Here is a 25,662-nt window from a genome sequence, read left to right on the forward strand (position 1 = left end):
TTCTCAAATCTTATACAATTAGTTTACACAAAAGATTAGGCCTTTGAGTCCTTTGGGAAGAACAATATTGGGTTTACCAATTATATGACTTGATAACGATCTAGTACACTTGCCAGGGGTTTAACAAGTGTCTAAGGTAAACAGTGTCAACTCAATGCACTCAAGAAAGCAAGCAACAAACAGTCTTGGCAAGTCTCTAATATCAACACTCAAAACATATGCATGTTCAAATCAAAAGGTCTTTCATGGATGTAATGGGGCCAAGGACAAGGGAGGATAAATATGGATAAGAAGCTACAAACCAAAAGAAATAGAGGAGCAATGGGGAACAAGTGTAAACATAGTCGAATCACACCCAAAACCTCTAATTCAATCCTCCTCTTGACTCCATTATTCACACATTTTTATTCATTTTTTTTTTATTTTTAGTTTTTTTTCATCCTGTCTCTATGCTTTTCTCTTTTTTCACAACACAACTTTAAGAGACAAAATACACATATATTTACAAAAGCAAAAACAAGAAGAGGACCCAACTAGCCAATTCTCTGAATCTCCCAGGAGACCACACTTATTCCCAAAACAATTCCAAAGCTCCAAAATTCCCTAAGGTTAAGGTAATCATGGTTTTTCACTTAAGGGTAATTAGTGAGCTTGAAAACAAAGAACAGGGGAAAGTATAGGCTCAAAAGGGGCTATCAAAGGATCACAACAAGGTAGGCTCATTTGGCTAGAAAGGCTCAACAACAAAACTGTCTTTATCACTTCCAAACATGCATATCAATCAAGAAACATCAAAAAGAGTCAAGCCAAGTGATGAGTCGATATTTTATTGATTTCACTTAGTTTATTGTGCTAGAATTAATCAGGGAATTGTGCTTAATTGTCCGGTATTTTTCCTGTTTTTCCTAATTATGCTTAATTTGATCGGAAATTCTTATTTTATTTAATTTGAATTTTCTGAGCTAATTAATTGCATTTTTAATTGCAGGGAAAATTTTGGAGATATATTTTGGAGCATTGGGAGGAGACAAAATAATTCAAGACTCTCTTAAAATTAGTTATATTTTAATTTAGTAGTTTAGAATTAATCAAATTGTAATTTAGTGGTTAAGACTTTTTAGACCAACTTTTGTAATTTGGGCCAATTTTTGGTAGTGTAGACTAAGNCCAATTGTAGAATAGGATGATTTGGCACTTTAGGATTTTTTTAGGGTGGACCCCACCCATTTTTCATGACACACACTAGGCCCTAGGGATTGCAGCCGTCACTTTTTTGGCTGCATTCACTCTCGGCAGAATTCTCTGTCTCGGCTGCAGTGCTCTGGGGAACAATGTTTTTGGTGTTGGGAATTGGATGAATGAAGAAAGCATTTTTGCTCTTTCTTTTCCATGGGCTGCATCATTTTTTTTCTTTTTTTGTTCTCTCTTTTTGAGTTATCTTTATTGAATGAAAAAGGATATTTGACAATTGCATAGAGTGTGAGACGGACATTCGGCAGTCACCACATTGTTCTTTTTATTTTATTTTAGCTTTCTTGCAGTTGCTTTGAATGAAAAGGTTACAGTTGATGGGAATTTATTTTTTTTAAAAAGAGCGTTTTTTTTTATTTCTTTTAGCAAGTAGCATATTTCCATCTGAAAGAGAAAGGTGATTTGATTTCTGTGAGTGGCCACGGCTTGATGATCCAGGGCTGGATACTTCCTTTTCTTTGCTTTGAGTTTTATTGATTGAAGAGTTGATTTGATGGAAGAGTTACAGTAGCTTGATTTATGCACATTAAATGCTTTAAGTTGACTCAAGCAATTTGATTTTTGAGAAATGAGGTCTAGCTGCCACTGTCTGCACGATGTTGGGAGGGAGAATTCTAAGAGCATCATTTTCTTTAATTCACACGGTTTTCATTGCTGCAACTCACGGGATTCAATTTCAATTGGAAGCACAATTTTTTTAATATTCATTGAATGAAAAAGGTGGTGCAACATATGTTACGGTTGCTTGAATGAAATTAGTCCTTTTCTTTTGATTTGTTTTATGAGTGAAAAGTAGATTAGGTGAAGCTAGCTGGATGGGACGTGTGGGTAGCTAATTGTTGGCTAGGTTTTTTTTCTTTTATTTCCATTAAGAATGAAGAGATGATAGATGGAATTGGGTACGTGTCTGGTAGGTTCTTGTGTGCCATGTTCAGCAAGTTTTATTTTTAGTTTTGGAATGCACATTTCAACTTTTATTTGGTTCAACGCTTTCCGAGAAGGTTGCTTCATGGAGAGAGAGCACGGTGATGAATTGCATTGTAGAGTGTTTAATTGATTTTAAAGAAAGAGGAATTGTCACATCATGAGCACATTGCATTTTCTTTTTTTTAGTAGCCGCTGCCCACATCTGGAATGCTACATGTGGTATGGGATTAAAATTAAAGAAGCACATTTTAATTTCTATTGAAAAGTTGGTGCAGCATTTGTCCACATGGAAAAAGGTTTTTTCATTTGTTTTCTTAGGAGAAAGAATACAATGGTCACGTAAATGGGTGTTAGATAAATTATTGTCTTCTTATTTTCTTTTGCTTTAAATTATTTTACATAGTATGTTGAGTTGTTTTTAATTTCTTTAATTTAGTTATGCATTTAATTTAATTTAACTGTGTTTAGATATTTGTTTAGTCTAGTATTAGGGTTAGCATTTTCACTCTCTTTAATGTTTTAATTGATGTTCGGATGTGTTTAATTTTTATTTCTAATTTTGTCAGTTGCATTCACAAACAAAACTTTTCATCAAAAGCCCCCCCCCCCACTTCGTGTTAGACCTGATTCCTGAACCGCAGTTGGTCCTTGAGAGACGACCTAGGGCTCATTCCCTAGCTATACTGCATTTCTTTATGCACATCAAATTTGTATGGGCTGCGACACCCATCACCAAGGCATATGTGCAAGCAATCAAGAGACATATCACACACAAGAAAGAATATCAAGTGGCTCAAATTCTCACACTGGGCATTTCTGTCACAATCAAATCAACCTCTCAAACATCATAATCATATTCCCAAGCAAACAAAAGCAAGAATATCCAACAATCAGAGTATCAATGAAGTGAAAGACACATCTACAACCTAAACAAAGTCTAGAAATCAAGAGAAACAGGTAAAACTTTACACAAGACAAAACAAAAGCTACCTAGAAAAGAAAAAATTTAACGCATAAAACATAAACTAATCAAAGAAAAATTAGAATCTCCCCCAATAGACCACACTTAAACTACACAGTGTCCTCGATGTGTCACAAGCATAAGATAAGAAATTAGAACAGTCAAAAGATATAGACAAAGTGCAATAAAAGTGAGGAAAGGGAGGAGAAGGGAAGACAAAATCAACAACAGGCTCAGATTCATGTTCAGTGCATGGAGAATAAACACTCAGACAAGATGGCAAAGGTTGTTTCTCATCATGCAAATAGTTGAAATCAAAAGCATGCTCATCAACATCATAATCATCGACATACCCATCATCAGCATAATCATCAACAATAGAATCTATCTCAGGTATGTTTACCTCCACCTCCTTGGACGTGGCTAAAGTGGTGGAAGGTGAAGCTAATCTACCTATCTCAAAAGTGGTGCTCATATCTGCCTGTTCCTCAACATTTTTATTAGACTCACAGTTAGTATCACCAATCATAAAATTGGAAGTTGGTTGTATCACAGAATTGATTTCAACACAAATAGAGCAAGAACCAACTTCACAACTACATTTAAAATTTTCAGAAAACTGTGAAAGATCAAAATTTAAAATTCATAGTTTCTATGTCAAAATCAACACTAACATGTGAATCTGTAGCAGAATCAAGAATAGGTGAATGCATAAACAGCTCAGGCAAAGCAAGTGGAATTTCAAGTTTAGAGAAAACCTATGCTGATTCATGATTCATCTCACCAGTAACAGCAGAATGAGCAACTGCATCCTCAGGTGCAAGAGTGGGGAGATAGGAGGGTGGGAAAGTAGATGGCGCAGTAGTAAGCTCGTGGCTCTGCTCCCCATCTCCTATGTGGATGGCACTGACATCATCAAGAATTGGAACAGTCTAAAATGGTGATCCGTCTAAAAATTGAGATTGTTCCTCGGTGCACTACACGGCCATCTGCCCCCACAACTCATTCAATGTAGGCTCAAAAGAAGTAGAAGATTTGGCAGGTGCCTTTTGCTATTGTTGTTGCCTCTGATTTTTCTGTTGTGGCTGCCTGTCATTGTAGATGTTGGTAGCATAAGCTTGAGGCTCATCATGAGTAACAGGGTGCTGCAAAGAAGGACATGCATCTGTATAGTGGTCACTGGAAGGACATATAGCACACGGTCGTTCAACAGATGCAGATGGAGATGTTGGTCTATGGGTTGATGCCAACTGTGTCACCAAACTCACAAGAGAATCAAGCTTGCTTTCCAATTTGCTACCAGCAGCTGATGAAGAATGGGCAGGCTCATGAAACTGCAGCTGTTGTGGTTCCTGAACAGGTGGAGAAGGCATACAAGAATTAGGAAATGGTTGATATTGTGGTGGAGCATCATACGATCCCAAGCTAGGGTCATTCCATCCAGGATCGTTATTGTGACCATAATGAGCAGGGAAGAATTTATCCAAGAACGTATGCTTAAGATCTTCCCAAGAAGTGATGGATCCTGGAGGAAGATAGTACAGCCAATCCCTTGCTGCTTCTTGCAATGAGTACTCAAATGCCCTTAAGAACATATCCTCATCCGGGACATCTGGAGGTTTCATTAAAGAGCATAATGTGTAGAACTCCTCCAAATGTCTATGTGGCCATTCACCTGCAAAACCATGAAACCTAGGCAGCAAATGTATCAGTCCAGTGTCGAAAACACAACGAATATCCTCCTTATCAAGTGAAAACGGCTCCCTAGGAGCACTCTCATGAGATGAAGGAGGAATCATATTGTTCTCAACACGAAAATAAGCAGGCGAATCATAATTAGAGTAACAAGCAGGAGGAGAATCATAGACAGGCAAAATAAGAATTACTCACATAGCAAAAATAGGTAGACATGTAGAAAGAAGGGTGATACATCAAGGATTGATGTAGTGATGTAGATCCGTGAGACTAGAGAGGAGAAGAAGCATGGCAGCGGTTGCAATACAATGGAACAGTACCAGCAAGGGACTTCCGTTCCAGATCTAGTTGTTCTGCAGAGTTGGAATTGGAGGCAGAAATGGAAGTGATTGGCAGCGGAGTGAGTTTGTAGTGGCTAGGTGAAATGGAGGATAGCTTGAAGAGGTGGTTTACAACTCAGACGGCTCCCTTAATAGGAAGAAAGTTGCAATGGAGAAACAAGCTTTGAAGTGACTCTCGGAAGTAAGGAAACAGTTATGCATTTCAGCAGAGTTTCTTTAATTTCATCCAAAATTGTTGTACAAGTGATGCTTTCATGAATTTATAGATGCATTCATGAAGCTAATGCATGGAAATGGTGATCCGTAAATGGTGGATCAGCTGCCACGTATTCACCCATGTGGAAAAGGTGAAGGCCTTCTAGAAAGGCTTATTCAAAGCACGTGAAAGTAAAGCTGAAATGCTAAATTTGAATGTGAAGGAGAAGTTCTCTAATGCAGCCCCCTATCTTGATAAGAGCACCCCTCCTTATGTTGCAATGACCATTTTATCCTTCCCCATGTCTTGGCCAATTTCTATCATCTCCTTGATCTCCTATTTTCCATCCAAAGATAGCAAAGAGTACTTGACCTTTTGGAGAGTAATCTTGTTGTAGCTTTTTGGTCATTCCTCTTGTGATAGGACCTATGTGTGTCATTGTGCTAGACCCTTGTGTATCAAAGGGGGAAAAGAAGAATGCAATGAAAATATGCAACTAAAGCTACCTAAATACAACACACAATGACGAACACACAAAACGGAACAACACACTCACAACACGAGACAAAACACAACACACACTAACATAACAAAAGACCTAAATTTGAACCGTTGGTCCCCGGCAACGGCTCCAAAATTTTGATGGGTGTCACACCCCATGCAAAATTTGATGTGCAATTAGGAATGCAATATAGACTAGGAAGTGACTCCTAGGTCATCTCTCAAGGACCAACTGCGGTTCATAATCAGGTCTAACACGAAGTGGGGTGGTTTTGTGAGGTTTTGTGAATGTAAATGAATTAAATCAAAACTAGGATGCAAACAGAAAGGTAAACAGAAATGTAGAAATACGGAATCAAACACAGAATAAAAACGGTTGGTCATTAACTCAATTACTATGCTTTCGATCCCAGATTAAAGACAAGTACACACTACTCTAATCCAAATCCAACACGAATCACCGAACTAAGCGAAGGCTAATTCGGTCTTCAAAATTACAGACTAAGCGAATGCAATGCACAATTTTAATCAGTCATCCACCATACAGTTTAATCAACTAAGCAAAGAATTGACACCGATTTGGCAACTAAGCGTATACCTAATCGCAGGCAGACAATAGATTATATATTGAGCAGAATCAAAGCAGCAGCATGGCAATTAAAGTTCAAAAGTCTCAGGGAAGCAAAGTAACTTTATTAACAACCAACCCGACTAATTTAAGCTTACATCAAAATTAAATTATCACGACTGAACAAACCAGACAGCATATTGAACGGAAAAAGTAAATTAAACGGTGCATTTAAGTGCACATTATAATAATCCAGATGAAACACATAAACAACACTAAATAAAAAAAAAAAACAAAACCGTTAACTAAAAAGCAATAAATGAGCAAGTTGCTTTTATGTGTGTCATTTCTTTACAATTGAGGAAAATGAATCCTTCTTCTCGGTTCCAGCATGAATAAAGAAAAGCATTAAGAACACTTGATGCAACCGTGTGCTATTTTCTTCCAACTGAATGAAAATGTAAATTCAATCATAGTGATGCCTTTTTAAATGAAAAGAAAATCATTACGGTGCACTAAATTAAATCAGCGTGTTTCATTCAAGAAAAAAAATGTTCCAAAAGCAAGGTTTGCATCAGGAGACGTGACAGTTGCACCCTTCCTCCCATCACCTAATCTACTATTCAATTCATGAAATGAAAAGGAAATGTTGTACGTTGTAGCTGTGGTGGCACTAAATGCTCATCTTTCCATCAATCAATGTAGCAGTAAATAAAGAAAGGAAATGAGTCAATGCCCTCTCCTGCTTCCAAATAAAAATATATTCTCCTAATGACACATTGAAAGACGTGATGCAAGATACCAATGCAAAAGCTAAATCATTCAATGAGAAATTAAAAAGTAACTCTGTGCTATCTAAAAATAAAGTCAAGATGATGCTCTGTCTGACGGTTGGTCCTAGGAATATCCCTAGGGTTGTGTGCCCTCCTCCTCCAATGTGTGACGACTGGGAGCTCTTTTAATGAAGATCATTGACCTCCAAATTGAAGCCCTTCATCACGTGTTGGTGGACCGTGGACGTTACAAGCTGGCTGCACACCCTTTTCTACGTAACAACACCTCCTTTTGGTTGTTGGACCGCGTGGAATGAAGTTGGCGTGTTACAGCCTCTCAAGTTGCTAGAGCGTGATGGGATTTTCATTTGGGTCGTGGCAGCTTGTAGTTTTTGCACGCTGGACTTCACTCCTTTTAAAAGCCGAAAAAAAAACATGTGCCTATGCTTCAAAATTCAATGTAGAAAAAATGAAACTGCTAGATATAACTCTCTTATTGCACGCTGCTTCCTTAAATGCACAAACCAAGTAGTCTAATGTAAGTCGTGGCAGGGCACCTTTTTCAATCAGCTTTCTCCCTTTTTTATATGTATTGGACATGATTTTAATGTGCTCATGGGCCCCTCTCTTTTAAAGTGTTGCCACACATCTTCTTTAAATTAATGTAGCGGCTTTTTTTTTTCTTTTGCTGGACATGTAGGCCGGCACTCCTTCAGCACCTCATTTCTAAATAAATGAGTTTCTCTCCAAGAAAATGGAATAATAGCTTGCAGCTTAAAAAATGTGGTAGTTCACTTCTTTCAATTGAAGCATAACATCTATGTGCAAATGAATATCCCTCCAAATGTTCCAAAATATTATCCAACAATTTCCCTATAATTAATAATGCAAATAATTTGCTCAGAAAATTCAAATTAATTAAAATTAGAATTTCCGATCAAATTAAGCACAATTAAGAAAAATGGAAAAACGTCAGACATTTAAGCACAATTCCCAGATTAATTCTAGTACAATAAACTAAGTGAAATCAATAAAATATCAACTCATCATAACACCCAATCCCAGTGTAACATGCTGAACATAAGATAAACTCTCAGAACATGAATCAAATTCAAATGTGGATACAATATCAACAACAAGCTCATATTCATGTTCAGTGCATGGAGAATAAACATTCAAACAAGATGGCAAAAGTTGTTTCTCATCATGCAACGAGTGGAAATCAAAAGCATGCTCATCAACAATACAATCATCAATAACATACCTATCAACAACATGATCATCAACAACAGAATCTATCTTAGGTATGTTTACCTCCACTTCCCTGGATGTGGCTAAAGTGGTGGAAGGTGTGATTTGTCTACCTATCTCAAAAGTGGTGCTCATGTCTGCCTGGTCCTCAAAATTTTCATCAGACTCACAGTTAATATCACCCATCATAAAGTTGGAAGTTGGTTGTATCACAGAATTGATTTCAACACAAATAGAGCAAGAACCAACTTTACAACTACATTTAAAATTTTCAGAAAACTGTGAAAGATCAACATTTAATCCCAAGTCTAAAGCATCTTCAGTTTTCACAGTTTCTATATCAAAATCATCACTAACATGTGAATCTTCAGCAGAATCAAAAATATTTGAATGCATAAACAACTCAGCCAAAGCAAGTGGAATTTCAAGTTTAGAGAAAACCTGTGTTGATTTATGATTCATCTCACCAATAATAGCAGAATGATCAACTGCATCCTCATGGGTATCATATAACTCAAGATCAGTGCAAGGATAATGAACATTAGGTATGTCAATGTGCTCCCTAGGGAGTAATGAATCCAGAACATGAGTGTGCACAGGCATGTCAATATCAGAATCCAGAACAGGCTTAATGGGTTCAAGTTTTACCAATTCAAAAGCATTAAAATTTACTTGAGCCTCAGATACATGAATAAGGATTTCAAGTTCAGAGTAAACCTGCTTAGGTTCTTCCTTTGCTAACTCAATTGGATTTTCACCAGTCAGCTTGCAGAATAGCTTCCTTGCCTCTGTTTGAGTTATATGCAGAAAAGATCCACCAGCAGCTACATCCACAAATATCCTTTCATTGCCTAGGAGCCCTACACAAAAGTAAAGCAAGAGAAAATGCTCTGGGATCTGGTGATTCGGACAAGCTGAGCAGAGCCCATTGAATTGCTCCCAATATTCAGCCAGGCTTTCTTCTTGAAACTGCGCAGTGGCAGTAATCTCCCTCCCAATGTTGCTTACCTTTGCTGCTGGGAAGAACTTGTTGAGGAATCCTTGCTGTGTTTCCTGCCAGCTATCAAAAGGACGATACCACTGGTCTAGGAACCAGTCTCTTGTTCCACCTTGAAGGGACATTAGAAACACTTTCATCCGCACTTTTTCCTCTGAAAGACCAGCAGGCCTTATGGATGAGCACACCCAACTAAACTCCTTGAGGTGCTTGTGTGGATTTTCATGTGCCAGCCCATGGAACTTGGGAAGCCTCTTGATCAGCTCACACATCAAGTCTACAAAATTTGTCATCTCCTCTATTCTCGTGCAAAAACTTGTCTCAGACCTGGAATTCCACTTCAGCAAGAATTACACCAAACATACAAAAGCATAATATGGAGGAAAACCACTATTTGCAGACTTTGAAATTTCCAGAAACAACAACTAAATGCACAAAATAATAAAATGATAAAAACCTAAACACACAAAAAATGCTAAAAGAAATAAACCTAAACAAGACTAACTAAACACCCTAAAACTCAACACAACACAACTAAACATGCGACACACACACATACAATAACGCACACACAAAAACAGAACATCACACTCACAACACAGGACAAAACACAACAAAAGACCTAAGACTGAACCATTGGTCCCCGGCAACGGTGCCAAAATTTTTATGGGTGTCGCAGCCCATGCAAATTTAATGTGCAGTTTATAAATGCAGTATAAACTAAGAAGTGACTCCTAGGTCGTCTCTCAAGGATCAAACTGTGGTTCGAGAATCAGGTCTAATACAAAGTGAGGGAATTTAGATGAAAGATTTTTTGAATGCTAATGACTAAATTAAAATGGAAATTAAACACGACCAAATATAATTAACAATCATTAAAGTAAAGATTAGAATTAAAATAAAAATAAAAATAAAAGATAAGACACTAAAGAAAATAGCCTGACTGACAATTAATTAAACATGCATTGCATAAGAAAATTAAGACATAAAAAAAGAACATGGTGAATATGAGTAAGAACAGTAGCTTAAGTTGGTAGAGCGGCACCGTGCAACAATGGTAAAATTTCAATCCCTAATCATGTGAACTATTTGAATGCAATTGTGAATTAAAGAAAGCCTTGCTCCAGCGTGATTTTCCAAAGGTAAAAAAAAATCTTGTAAAATGAAGTCAACATATCCTCTGCAGCCGTCACATCACTAGACACCATCTAATCTATTTTTCATTTATGAAAGCAAAAGAAATGCTAATTTTCCTTCCAGCAGCCGTGACCCACCTTCACTCCAAGCAATTGAATAAAAATTCATTTCTCCAAGTCCACCACCGTACACCTACTGCATATGGATCTTTTAAAGAAAAGAAAAATTAAAGTGATAACGTGACAACACTTTTTCTCCTTAATTGAAACCAAAACATCTCATTTGAATGAAAGATAGAACAAATCGGAACCGTGGTTCCCTTTCTTCAGCACTCAATCACCATTTCTTCATTTCGAAAAGCAAATTAAAGGTGCTAAAAGATGGCTGCTGAGGGACCAGAATAGGTATTAAGCCTAAAAAAAATGCATGAACCAAATGAAAAAGGGAAATGAGTGTCAGCTGCAGCTGGAACACCAATTCTAAACAACATGTGCAAGTAAAATAATCAACATAGGTGTGCAAGTAAAAGGCCTGGACCGTGTTCTTTCTCAATAATAAAAAAAAAACAAAGACGTTCTCCATGGTGGCAGCTGGAAGCACCACTCCTTGCACCGTTCAAAGTGCTTCTCGGTTCCAGCCTTTTGCACAAAATGAAAATTGAAAAGTCTACTTCATTCATCCAAGAAACCAGCGTGAATGTTCAAGCTTGGAAACAAGAAAATGATTCAATCAAAAGTGCTCAAGAACCCAAAATGAAAGAAAGAGTGTGCTTCTTCATTCCATTCATCCAAAGTCAAAAAACAAGAACATGGTTTTCCAAGTGAAGCTATGCAAAAAAAAACGTTCCAACAGCTCTCTCTAGAGAATGACGGCTACTGCAGTAAAACTGCGGTGTGTTTTTGTGTCTCCAAAATTAGGGTGGGATCCACCCAACCCTAGGTGCCACGTGTCAAGTGTCTACTAAAATTGGGCCCAACAACATTTTTCCAAAATTGATCCAAGATGCAAAGAGTTTGTCTAAAAAGTTTTAAACAACAAAATTACAATACAATTAATTTTAAAATGTCTAATTGGAGAGTCTTGAATTAATTTCTCTCCATCCCAATGCTCCAAAAGATATCTTCAATCTTTTTCCTGCAATTAATAATGCAAATAATTAACTTAGAATATTCAAATTAATTAAAATTAGAATTTTCGGTCAAATTAAGTTCTATTAGCAAAAACGGAAAAATACCGGACAATTAAGCACAATTCCCTAATTAAATTCGGTACAATAAGCTAAGTGGAATCAATAAAATAATGACTCATCATACGCCGCTCAGCGGTTTGCCTCTAATCGCAAAACCGCTCAGTAGTGGCCCTCTAATCGCACAGGACGCTCAACGGTGCCGCTTAAGCGAGAAGCAGTGACTTCACCCACGAAACTGGCACTCAGCGCTGAAATTGGCGTTGAGCGGTGCACTTGACTCTTCTTTTCATCCTTTTTCTCCTTCTTTCATGACTCTAAGTCCTCCCTGCTTCACTTCCATCTTCAATTGTCATCAAACCCTGCAAAACAATGCAAAAACAAGCGTAATATCTCTAAAACCAACTTTTGACTCTCACGTGACTTAACTAAGTGTTTTACTTGATTCTAAGATCATTCTAAGTCATAAAGGGTGTGTTTTGATATCAAATTTAAGCATGAAAATAACGGTTTTTAGACCGTTATCAGTGTTTAAAATGTACAGATGGGCCTCCAACACTGAGCTGTCTTAAAAAGCCTAAACTACATCTACGACGCCACCGCTGAACGCTGACTTACCGCTGAGCGGTAGGCGCGACTTAAAAAATCTCCTTTTTTTTAGTTTGCTTGAGCGTTTTGTGACCTGTAGCACTTGATTTCAACTATCAAATCTCAATTTTTATGCAGTTCCCCTCTCTCATGCAACACTCAATGCCTAACATGCAAATAAAACAGAGTTAAAAATAAAAATAACAATCAACTAGGTTGCCTCCTAGGTAGCGCTTGTTTAACGTCACGAGCCTGACCCAAACCTTCTTGCACTTGTCAGTCAGTGCAAATTTTTCCAACACCCTTCAGTAGGTGTGCTTCCCTGTATCTCTTAGTGAATACATAATTAATTAGCATCCCTTAGTAGATGCTACCCAATAAAAATAGTTTGTAAATCCAAAAATTACAAGTCCAAATAATCCATTAGAAAATTAAAGTTCAACAATCACCGGGGTGCCTCCCAGTAAGCGCTCTTTTAACGTCACTAGCTTGACCCGGTAAAGCTCAAACACCCATCAGTAGGTGTTGATATTCCCCTTGCTTAATATTCTTTTCTTTTTCTTCTTCCTGCTGAATCTCTTCAAAAAGTTGATCAAACCAAATACCTGTTTCCATGTTTCAATCATAGGAACTTTAATCTCCAATTTCTTGAAGATCTCCATAAAGCTCTTAAATTTCTTTTCCTTCCTATGATTTTTGGATGAGGAAGGGTTTTTTCATATGATCTTTTCTTCTTTCCTCTCTTCCTCCTTTTCTCACTTCTCTTTTCTCTTAATTTTCTCTTTTTTTTTCTCTTACTTTCTTCTTTTTTTCACAATTTTTCTCTTTTTTTTTTCTTTTCTTATTTTTTTCTTTATTTTCACGCATTTTCTCTTTTTTTCTTTTCTATCAACCACTTCTTTTTCTTTTTCCTCATCATCTTTATCTTCCTTACTCAACCTTTCTGTCTCTACCTCCTCATCAACAACCTTATCATTTTCAAAGATAGTGGCTTGACACTCCTCGTTAAGGTTAACTTCAGTACTAAACCTAAAATCATCCAGAGATGCAGTCATGCAACCCAATTCTATCTTCTTCCTTTTACATCTTGCGTCATCACATTCTAAAAAGGAGATAATATTCTGCATTACTTTTTGGAATGTCTCTTCACGTGGTTCTGACGGAGATGGTTGTTGCCAATGTTGTTTAATTTCCTCCAACCAATGTTGTTCAATTTCCTTCTCTCTTTCTTCAAGAGAAGGAGAATATTGCTGCCTTTGACATTCTACTTCTTAAAGTGAAGGATGATATTGTTGCCTTTGACGTTCTACTTCTTCAAGTGAAGGATGCCTTTGACATTCTATTTCCTCTATCTGCCTTTGACGTTGTCGCATCTCCTCCAAACTTCTTATGTATGATATATTCATACCCGTGATCCACTGAAAAAATTCATCGTCAAAATTTATGTTCTCCTTGAGTGGAGTAATTTGTTGCTCGGCAGCTTGCCCAAATTGGCTTTGATCCATGTTTGAGTGAGGTTCCCACCAGTAGTTGAAGTCATTTTGGTAAAATTGAGTGCCCATATAATCAAATTCTTGTTCGTACTACATTCTGCAAACACTAGGCACAAAACCCTAGAAAATATTTATTAGAACAAAAATAAAAATAAACATAAAATCAAATCAAATTTAATCAAATCACACTACTAGAAAAGTTAAACCAATGAGTCCCCAACAACGGCGCCAAAAACTTGTTAACACCCTGGCAAAGTACCAGATCGTATCAAGTAAGAAATAGACAGTAAGTCCAAATATCGTTTCCCAAGGGACTCTTGGCCTAGACGCTCATGTAAATTGATTTCATAAGACTTGAATAAAGAATGAATTTAGAGTTTGTAATGTGAAAACTAAAATAAACATGCAAATGCAAAGCTTGATCAATTAACAAATAAAGATATGAATGAATGGAATTGCTAGGGTTTACGGTTTCATCCTTATCCACCCTCCTATATCTACTATTCTTATTAAATTCAACTTTGTTATCAATGTTCATGCAACTTTCTAATTTACTCTAAACTCAATTCCTCGGCGAAAAGAGCCTATCACCAATTACTAGTTTACTATTCCTAGTCTCCCTAGTAATAACTAACGCATTAATGACAGAAGCTTAAAGCAATTGACCGTCCTATTCCTATTCCTAGGTAATATTTCATAATCAAGAGAATTCTTCTCAGTTCTATATTTCCCCGTACGTTCCCATATCGACAAAATCAATGATCATGACACTGAATGAGTTAAACAATGCAAGCTCTCACCTCAGAGAAGAAAACCCAAAACTATTGGTGACAAAAGTATATGAATAAAATAAAAACTTCAATATAAGAGAGTTTCAAAAAGATTACATCGTTCCCCAACAACAAAGGGTTTAGTTCACGATTGGCATGGTGAAACTATATGAATTGAATGGAAAGAATGAAAGAAATAACCCTAGAATTGAAAGATTGGAGCTTTCGCATCCAAAATCCGCTTCCAAGGAGTGAAAAGGAGTGTTTTGTCGTCTTTCTTTGCCAAAAGATAACCTTTCTAGGTCGTACAATTATATTTATAACTCAGAAAAATAACAGAATTTTGGCCCAGGCCCATAAGTACAGCGCTCAGCGGTAGGTGCGATACTCCATTAGGACGCTCAGTGTTCACGCCCAAGCGTTTGGCAGTGTCTTTAATAAGAAGTTCAGCACTCAACGGTGGATCTAGTGCTCAACGGTAGGTGCGATTCTTCATTTTCCCCTCAGCATTGGCGCTTAAGCGTTTGACAGTGGCTTTTTCCATGAAGTTGGCGCTCAACGCTAGAATTGGCGCTGAGCGGTGGCTGCGATTCTTACTTTGCACCTTTTTTCATCCTTTCTTGAGTCCAACTCCTCCCTTCTTTACTTTCCATCCTTCAATTCTCGTTAAATCCTGTCAAAACAATGTAAAACCAAGCATAATATCTCTAAAACCACCTTTGACTCTCTTGTAACTTAACTAAAGTGTTTTGCATGATTTTAAGCTTATTCTAAGTCATAAAGGTTGTGTTTTGATATCAATTTCAAGTATAAAAATAACGGTTTATAGACCGTTATCAACTATCCAACCTATTTTTAATTTGTGTTTAATTTGTGTTAATTGTTCATTTGATTTCCATTCACAAACCTGTTGAACCCCCCCCTCCCCCACTACGTGTTTGATCTTATGATAGAACCAAAGTTTAGTCCTCAAGAGACGACCTATGAGTCACTCCCAAGTATACTGCATTTCTGATTGCACATTAATTTGATTCGGGTATGGCCTCAATCACCAAGCTTGCGATTACCTGTAATAGTAAGTCAATTTACTATGTCAAGTCTATCAACACATGTCATAGTAAGTTGGACTTACCTGTTATAGTCTCTTGGTGCAACAGAAAAACAAGGCATAATTGCCCTGTCAACCAATGAAACAGTGTATATATCATCTACCAATTGTTGCTCTCAAATCTTATGGATAAATAATTTATTTAACTAAAAATTCTATATTACATTCTAGGGCCGAACATATTGAAATTAGACATCATTTTATTAGAGGTCATGCTTAGAAAGGTATAATTGATTTAAAATTTATACCAATAGATGATCAAGTTGCAAATATTCTTAAAACTCTCTTTGAAGAGAGTTTTAATCATCTGAAAACCTTACTTAGCATGACTCTTATAAATGACTAATTAGTTAACAATGTACTTAGCATTTGACGTATCTAAGCATTAGACACATCGATAAATTATATTCATATAAGTATTAGATGCATGTAAACAATAGAAACTTTCAAGCATTAGACGCATCTAGGAATTATATGAAATATTATGAAACTTTGTTATATTCCCAAAATATTATAAAATATCTTCCAAGGACATTATAAATAAGATATTTATAGTTAATATCTTATGATACTATAACTTATTATCATGTTTGATTTTATTTTCAAGATATTATGGTATAATAATTGATTATCTAATATCTCCAAAATATTATCATATAATAATTCTTTATCTAATATCAATAATATATAATACTTGCATACACTCAAGCAATCAAGATTCAATACTGCTACTCAATATTCAATCATACTTTTATTTTTATCATTATTATATATTATTGCTCTCTTACTTACTTAAGTATAGGATAATCTTTTATAAATAAATATTTGTCATTTTTTAAAAAAATACTTAGAGTTTTCTCACTAAGAGGTAGTCCTTTAGCTCTTGAGAGCCTCATAGACCTTTGTCATTTTTTAAAAAAAAAAAAAACTTAGAGTTTTCTCACTAAGAGGTAGTCCTTTAGCTCTTGAGAGCCTCATAGATCTTCTCTCCCAATGTTACACAAGTCTCTATTGATGGAGGAGTGTGTTTTTTGTGTGAGAGGGAAGAGAGTCCTAACCCTAGTGTTTGTGTGTAGTACAAGCAGTGTGGGTTACCTGCAGTTGAGCGAAGTGTCCCCAAGGCCTCTCTCGAGGATAAGCTTGGAGAATGGAAGAAGAAATTACCAGTATACGGAAATAAAACATTTGAATGTTCTGAATTTTAAATACCTTTTAAGGGATATAATTTGGAATAAATATATAATTTGGAATGTATAAATATAATATATTTCAGATTGAGTCTTGTCAGACCCCTTAAAATCCCTAGTTAGTGGTGTCACACCCATTAAATTCCCCGTTCAGTGGGATCCGCGTGGCAGTAGGGAAAGTGTGGGTTTTCCAGAAAGTGGAAGATAGGTGGCAGGCAGAGAGTGGACCGATCGGTTTTTGGAGGTTGTATTTTAAGTGGGATTTCAAAAACTGACGCCATTTTTCTCTGCATGGAACTCTTCTTCTTCAGCTTTCTGAATTTCATTTTCTCCTCCTTCTCTCTAAAACTCTCCATCTTCTCTCTAGATTCCTAACCTCGTTTCTTCTCCGATCATCAACCCATTTCAGATTAAGTCTTCCCGGTGACAAACTCTTCCAATTACACCGATCAGTTTTCCGTTTTGAACCGACTTTGGATTTTGAAAGCCATAGAAGTAGTTGTTGTAAAGGACTTAGAAGCTAGCTGGAATTAGAGGTAAGGGAAGCTTATAGAATTTAATTATGACCATATCTTATAACTGAATGCATTGATGATTCTATTTGTTGGTTGAAGTATTGCATGTTGTTTTTATGTATAACATGTTTGATATCTGGTATGAAAATTGGATAGTAATAGAATTAGTCATAATCTACTGAACTTAGTAAAATTCTGTGACTGTAACCGAGAGTCATTAGGACCGTTCGGTCTTATATTAAGCATATTTATTGTTGAGTGATCGGTTTTGTACAAACACTCGGTTTTGAAGTGCTCGGTCATAGACTAGTATTTCGGTCATTAAGTGCTCAGTCTTATACTAGCACTTAGTCTTTGAAGTACTCGAATTTGAAGTGTTCGGTCATACACTAGCATTTCGGTCATTTAAGCGTTCGGTCATAGACTAGCATTTCGGTCATTAAGTGATCGGTCTTATACTAGCACTTAGTCTTTGAAGTACTCGAATTTGAAGTGTTCGGTCATAAACTAGCATTTCGGTCATTTAAGCGTTCGGTCATAGACTAGCATTTCGGTCATTAAGTGATCGGTCTTATACTAGCACTTAGTCTTTGAAGTACTCAGATTTGAAGTGCTCGGTCATAAACTAGCATTTCGGTCATTTAAGTGTTCAGTCATAGACTAGCACTTAGTCTTGGGAGTATTCAATTTTATATTAATACTATTTCATTGGAGAGTGTTCGGTCTTATACTGACACTTGATTTCCTAAAGAGTGTTCGGTCTGATACTGGTACTCGGTTTCTTGAAGAGAACTTCTTTTATAATAAATCATTTGAACTTAATCATAAAGTATTCAGTCTTAAATAGTATTTTATCTCCATTATATTTAACCAGTCATTCGACCGTTCAGTCATCTTAATTTATCTTCTTATCTTTTTTTTAGTCATTTGACCGTTCGATCATCTTCTTAAATTACCTTCTCATTCCTTTTGAGAATTTATTTTGTTTTGTATGTAATTATTCTGTGGAAGTGGATTCTATTAAATGAGAAACTTGATGTTATATGAATTGGATATCATGGTTATGATAAGAGAATTCCAAGGAGGAATGTCTCATGAATGATTTGAATTGGTAAAGTATGAACATGGCTAAGTTAAGTTGTCGGTTATCTTGATATTCCATGATTACTCCACCTCAAGTAGAGGAGGGTAACTCATTCGTGGGAATGGCAGGAGGTCCTTTACCCTCAAGGCATTTCTATGCCGAGGTAGCCCCACTTGACTAACCTCCGGTGGCGGTCGGTTGAGCGTATCCCAGCCAGGTCCACCCGGGTGAACAACCGTCGTAACTACATAGTTTATACCGTCCGGATAGAGTCTAAAATAGTTGTATATTATGATTGATGCGTTCGGTTTTTTATTGTAATATTTGTATGATGAATGAGTGATTTAATATATTGATGGATTAATTAAATTTACATAAACTTACCCTTCTTTTTTCTGTCATGTCGGTTTTACCGTTCGGTCGTTCTATTCATTGCAATGATCATCCAATGGATATGAGCAGAGGGTGATTTTGAAGATTCATTGGAAGACTTGCAGACCGTTCAGCCTGAAGATAGTGTAGGACCATCTGGCCGATAGAATTGTAGAGAGCTTTAAGACATAAATAACCTTTCGATGTATATATCGTTTTGTAAAATCGTTTGGTATAATCCTCTTTTGTAGTACCGGTGTAAACTCTTGTACAGTTTTAAATTCTTAATGATATTTTATTTCTCTTTTCTTTATTTGCTTCCTCTCTACTGTTCTATCTTATTGTTTTTGTTTTTGTTAACTCCTGAAAATATTTATAGCTTTCAACCTATATTTATTATTGGAATGTTACAAGTCATACCAAAGATATTTTTAATTTTTAATATATAATTCATATTGTAAAATATTTTTCAAGATGTATATTTCAAAATATATTTTTGAATGTATTCTAAATTCTAAATCTCGAAACATATTTTTGAATTTGAAAATACCTTTTTAAATTATATAATCCAAAATAGATTAAAGAATACGTGCGGGGTAGTTTTTACCTTATTATAATTTTATTAAAAGGAAGAAAGAGCCTTTTGAGTGACATGACTCTATAGAGTGGGCTAACCCATAATTTCCCAGCAAGAGAACCAAAGGCCAAATGAAAGGACTGAATGAAAAAACACATTTTTCTCATTCTGTCACTCATAAATATGGCCTGACCATTAAAGAGAAATGAAATGGTCCCTAACCAAGTCAGAGGGAAACACTCAGTTTAGCTCCAGAAAGTAGACGACAAAATATAAAATAACGGGATCTCCTACTATGTATAATATGGATCTCCTACTATAATATATACAACAGAACACTTACATGGGCTGCTCAGCGATTTCCATGTATTAAAAATGAATATGGGAAAGAACCCGATGCTAATGGAACATTTCCGTACCCGAGTTGCAGTATTCTATATCTACCTAAATAATTTATACAACATAAGGCATAATAATTATATTATACTAAGGATGGGAGTTGTGAACTACTTTACCCTTTTATCTGATTACAGATAACAAAAGTATATATACCTTGTACAATTGTATTCCTACAGTTTCACATGTATCACGAACAAGATTCAGAATCAAGAGGTCTTTTTGTCCCAACAATTGAAGGCTTTGACTCAAAGTCCATTATGTTATTGTTGCCACAATAGCTTGTTCCCTTTGAATCAGTAAGAGCTTGAGTTTCATCATCTGAGAAACAATGTAGAAGTGTAAGAGAGACAAGTTCCACTAAAACCCAGTTACGAAAAAATGATTTCGACTAAAGAATTATCAATAGTAGTGATAAGGAAAAGAATACTTGAAGACCTTTTGTTAGGATTACCACCTCAAATAAAATGAACTACAATATCTGATACTTAAATGTTTAGGTATTTCTCCCTAATAGACTAGTGTTTTGAATTGAGTTATTCTCTTGTGAAACAATTGGTGCTTTCATTAAGAGTCGGTCGACAAGACTACCAATAACCTAGGTTAAAGTGCAAAGCAAAAATTGATAGGAAATTGATAGGTGAGTGAAGCCAATATTAAAAGAAAAAACTTACTACCAGATCAGTGTCGATAAAGTGAAAGTCACCGAGGACATCGGCCCTCAAGGGGATGACAGTTTTAGGAGTCCCATATCAAGTAGAATGAACAACTTGATGTGGTACTTAAACCTTGAAGTTCTCCAACCTAAAAGTCTAGTATTTTGGATTCGGTATCTCTTCTGCTTAAATCTTAATAATTTTTCTTACAAACACCTCACAGGATGAACAAGTTTTGACCATTAAAACTAGTTCCCTAAGGAACCATCAAAATTTAGCCAACGACAAAATGCAAGTCTATGATAGCGTGTGTAATTATTCTAGATTTGATCATGCCTGAAACTGTAGATAGCGAGAGCTCAGTAAAGTGTTTGACACAGTTCTTCAGTGCATGGAGTTCAGCTTCCTTCTCACGCAGATTTGATTGAGCTTGGTGCAGTTCAGATTCTAGCTCTACGATCTGATTTTCTTGCTGTTTTATCAGTAAGTGGCTTAATTTCTGATGCAGTTCTGAAGCGGACACTCCATGAGATTCAGAATAATTAAAATTCCAGTCATCTTTTCCATGATAGCCATCATCCGGAGCTTCAAACTGCATAGAATTTTATTGATTAAACACTGAAATGATGAAGACAAAATGTTGCTCGTCCACGTCAAATTGGATATGTTAAAAAGTAGACTACAAACGCTACTGGTTTTCTCCTTCAAGCTGCACAGGGAAGTGGCAAGAATTAACTAAATTTAGACAGTCTAAAAGCATGTTTCTTCTATTAAATGTAAGGTCACAGTCATCAGAGAACGCTCTCCCTATTTCTGCTGCATCAACACGATACAAACATCGGATAAGAAAAAATAAATTGATTAAATTATCTTCGGAAAAGGAACATTGAAATGCAATTTGAGTTTATACTATTTTCTCTAACTAACCATGATGCAAAAATGGGATCAAATATATAGCTTGAATGGTTAATAAACAGATTGCTCAGAGAGAAGAGTCCAAAGTTGAAGAAAAAAAAGCCACCATTGCTCGGGGTGATGAAAACAGAGAACAGAGAATGAAAGAGTTGTAGCATAGAATGACACCAGAATAACTATCAGCATTCTGCACAATACATAAATGCATAAGTGAGACAACAAAAGAAAGAAGGCACCCCAGAAGTTCACCTCATTTAAGTTTGGCTCTGTTTCTTCATACCAAGGGGCGCCAGTAGTACACCCAGAAATCTTTTGGAGTTCAAATTCAAGTTCTGCTTCCAGTTGATCCATTTCCAGAACCTGCGGTTCTGGTTCTTCAGTCAGAGCACTACTCCCACATTCACCACTATCATTCACAACAGGACTCCAAATTTTGAGATCAGTATCTTCAGGCTCATTGTTTGTATTATTGTGCATTGCTACGTTCCTGCCTCTGATTTTGGAAGAGTTCCTAACACCATAGCCAACAGAATCCAAATTTTGAAGATCACATGACGATTTTCTTTTGTTGACCTCAGATTTCAGTTCCTGAACGAGTTTAGCTGTCTCATTCATGGTCTCGTTCAGCTTGTTTATCTCAGCTTTTCCAGCAGACATCATATGCATGATGCCAAAGCAAATTCCCCAACTAAACAAGGAGTTATCTAAAGGAGAAGCTAAACTCAATTTCCGCAGATTAGGAACAAGAAGATTCATATTTTAAAAGTAAAATACCTTATTACAAAGTTCAATAATCTTAAAAAAATAATAAAGAAAATTATTTTTTAAACCAATTAATTATTGTGAAAATAGGCAAACAAGCAGATTAAACAGGTCCAACAACACACAGCTAAAACACAGTTGCACCAATACAACAAACAAACAAAAAAAAAAAAAAATAATGAAGAGATCATGGTTTTAGAAAGTTCTCAAGATCATGAATCATGGTTCTGAAAAATGGTCGGCGATTACAATTTTCGCCCAAAGGTTTTTGGAGACAGACATCATGATCTCGCAATTCCAATTCCACCGCAATTTTCTGCAATTTCCCGCAACACGAAAAATTGGAACCAAATTGCTGCCACAATTTAAAATCTTTAAAAGTAAATGTCATTCATAATCATAGGTGCAGCCAATTCAGTGATCCCTGTCATCTGTGAAATGGTTCCATGGAAAACAGTCATTTCGTTCATGCATGTAATTTTTCTCAGGTCAAAACACAACATCATTAACCACTATCGCTATCAAGCTCCACTAACCCTCTGAATCTTCGCAAAACAAAATTTCCCTATTTAAAAGTAGTACACAGAGGCCTTAATTTTCAATCAAATTTAATTAACGATAAAACATTGTGACCTCTAAACACCAACACCTTCAAACCCTCAATTACACTGTACACAGAATACAATAAAATGACCATTCTCACAGAGCTAGAAATTTGCAAAACACAAATATAACCTTTGAAACAATGAAACGGAGACTTCGCAGCTACACTCTTCGCAATTTCCCTCTTCTTCAAGAGAAAGCGTAATCTCCTTCCACCGTTTCTCTGCTCCGGTCGCACCTCAACCTTCGGAGCCCGAACCCCGTTCTTGGAGGCTCGGGATCTTCTACTCTTAGGTCCATCCTGTTGTGTGAGAGATTTGGAGCTGGAAAACGTAAAGATTCCGTCACGTTGAGAAGCGCTTTCGGAACTGGAAAAGGTAAAAGCACTTGGATCGTGAATATTGGCGTTCTCCACCTCACCAGCGTTCCTGTGATTATTAAGGAAGCGTTTAGTGACGAAACCAGTGGATCCAGCCACCGCGACGACCAAGAGAAGGTGCCACATTCAGAAAAAACGAAAACTAAACGCCGTGAACTTGTTCAACTAAGTTTGTCACAGTCACTTTCGATCACAAACCTAAGAGATCGTGTTGGTAGTTCCGTTTGCAAGTGTTCAAAATCAAAAACTAGTTGTTAAAACTTTGATATCAGGTGCGTCACGTGCTTCCCGCTCCTTTCCATATTTGTGTATCATTAACATTGATGTTCTAGATTTTAGAGTCAAAAGAATATATATTAAATCTTAGTTATTTTAAGGTTTAATTACACTTTTAAGTCTCTAAATTGAAACTGAATTTTTTTTTTATCCGTTTTTAAAATTGACCTAATTTTAAGTTATTTTTGTTAAGTTGGTAAAAACGATGTTAACTTTCACTATTATTTTTCACTCTCTTGTACTTTTTTTTTTTTGACATTTCTTTCTCTCTTTTCTATTTTTCTCTCACCATTATAACTACCTCTAACGTCTTTCTCTCTCATCGTTAAGAAGGTTTTAATATTTTTTAAAACAAAATTAAAAGTGGTCAAAGATGGGCAGTGCAGATATTCTCTCCTTCGTTGAAAATCCGTGCTTATATTTCTCTCTCTCGTGGTCACATCTCATTTTCATTCCTAGCATCTCATATTTTTCTTCCAATACCTAGAGTCACACAACACACATCTCATGTTTTTTTCCAGTACACAACGTCACACAACGCCTTCTCCCTGTGCCCTTTTTCCAAATCTATCCAGCAGCACACAGCCTATCTTCTCCTTTGTTTCCTTTTTTCTTACCGACATATTTAACTTCCAACTTAAATATACTTTAGGTTGAACCAACCTATAAACTTACGAGTCCACCCATTTTATTAAGTAATAATTATTTTTAAAAATAAATAAAAATAATGTTACTTGAAACGTATAAATGTATTATATACTTCTTATGTCACATCATAATATTTGAAGTTAAAATTAATTTCATGGTTAAAAATACAAATTTTATATAATTTTCTAAATTTATCGTTTTAATATAGACTAAAATATTGTAATATATTTAGAATATAAATAGAAAATGGAGTATGTGGTAGAATATAGGAAATGCCTAACATAGGTTTTAATTTGTGGCAATGGTAATTAGGTGTGATAATGCATGAAGGTTTTGAATATGAATGAATATTTTTTTCATATAAGTTAAGTATTATTTCTGAATGAGTTTAATGGAATCATAATACATTTATTTATATTTAATTTTAAATCAAAAAATCGACTTATAATATATATCAATTACGATTTAATATTATAATTTGACTTTGATTCTTAACCGATAACAGAAATCATATTTATTTGAACATTATTTTACTATAAAATTGATTACTACTTACTTATTGTATATCAACTTTGTAGAGAAAAAGATGGAAGTAATAATTGTGGACATTTTGGCCAAGTGACAAAAGCCTCGTCCAAACAAACGAATTTGCTATGCAAAATCTGAAATATGTATTCTAAAATAGTGGTGTAGAAGGAGCTTATTGGTAAACAGATACAATACAAAACTATTAAAAAACATTGAGACTTGAAAAGAAATAGATGAAATATGGTATTGAGGTTAACAGGGGAAGAGAAAAAAATGCAGAATCCTCCAAAAGGAATTGAATACATAAGCTTAAACCAATGGTGAGCAGTAAATGTGACAAAGATTGGATTAAATTAGAGGTTGAGAAAGTCAACCCTTCCAACTCCCAAAAGGTGAGAGGTAATTATAATGGTGAGAGAGAGAAATAGAAGAGAGATAAAGAAGTGATGACTTGGGCCCAAGTCCAAGTTCCTTAGCCTAGTATTTCTTTTACTTGTATTAGACATGTGTACAATCTGTTAAGCATGTGGTACATTTAGACCTATATATAGGCACGCTAACACATCTTGTAAGAACTTTTGAGATAATGAATTAATTTCCTGTTGATATTACTCCAGAGTTAATTTCTTGAAAGTCAAGGCTGAAGAATCCAAGGGATTCCTCAGCCACCTTCCAATTCATATTGCTATTTTTTTCCCTCTCCATTATCAGATTTTCTCACTCCTCCACGTGAGCTCCATCTGCCACTCCGCTGCTGCCTCGTGGCTTATCACTGCCACACTAGCACATTCCGCCAGCATATCTTGAATCTTCTTCGCGTCATCCATCATTCCAACTATTCCTCTTTCGAATCCACGACGCTCTTCCTAGGGTTACTCTTCGAAGAGCTTTGTCCATCAACTACTATACATTCCTCCACCAGGTAGCCACTATTTTCGTCCGATCATCTCAAACCACCAAACGTTTCTCCATTTTTTTGTCCTCTTTGACCGATCAAAACCCTGAATCCTTCCCTTCCATG

At 36.0% G+C, this 25,662-nt stretch overlaps 1 protein-coding gene across 1 annotated transcript; it reads right to left on the bottom strand.

Annotated features, from left to right (window-relative positions):
* Window positions 1-19,740: 19,740 nt before the first annotated feature.
* On the bottom strand, window positions 19,741-23,490 carry LOC106770273. The gene is made up of 4 exons (XM_022785162.1): window positions 22,943-23,490; window positions 21,695-22,149; window positions 20,867-21,122; window positions 19,741-20,195 (listed from the first exon to the last, which is right to left on the bottom strand). Exons 1-4 carry the CDS (start codon window positions 23,313-23,315, stop codon window positions 20,065-20,067), a joined length of 1,215 nt encoding a protein of 404 aa, XP_022640883.1. The 5' UTR covers window positions 23,316-23,490; the 3' UTR covers window positions 19,741-20,064.
* Between the last annotated feature and the right edge of the window lie 2,172 nt (window positions 23,491-25,662).

The sequence above is a fragment of the Vigna radiata genome, chromosome 8, assembly GCF_000741045.1.
Source record: "Vigna radiata var. radiata cultivar VC1973A chromosome 8, Vradiata_ver6, whole genome shotgun sequence".
Lineage (NCBI taxonomy): Eukaryota > Viridiplantae > Streptophyta > Magnoliopsida > Fabales > Fabaceae > Vigna > Vigna radiata.

Excerpts from the sequence above, each read along its gene's own strand:
- LOC106770273 (XM_022785162.1), bottom strand. The coding sequence starts at position 23,315 with ATGTGGCACCTTCTCTTGGTCGTCGCGGTGGCTGGATCCACTGGTTTC. Across the intron at positions 21,123-21,694 it reads CAGAGCCAAACTTAAATGAG|TTTGAAGCTCCGGATGATGG; the intron begins GTGAACTTCTGG and ends AATTCTATGCAG. Across the intron at positions 20,196-20,866 it reads CTCGCTATCTACAGTTTCAG|ATGATGAAACTCAAGCTCTT; the intron begins GCATGATCAAAT and ends ATTGTTTCTCAG.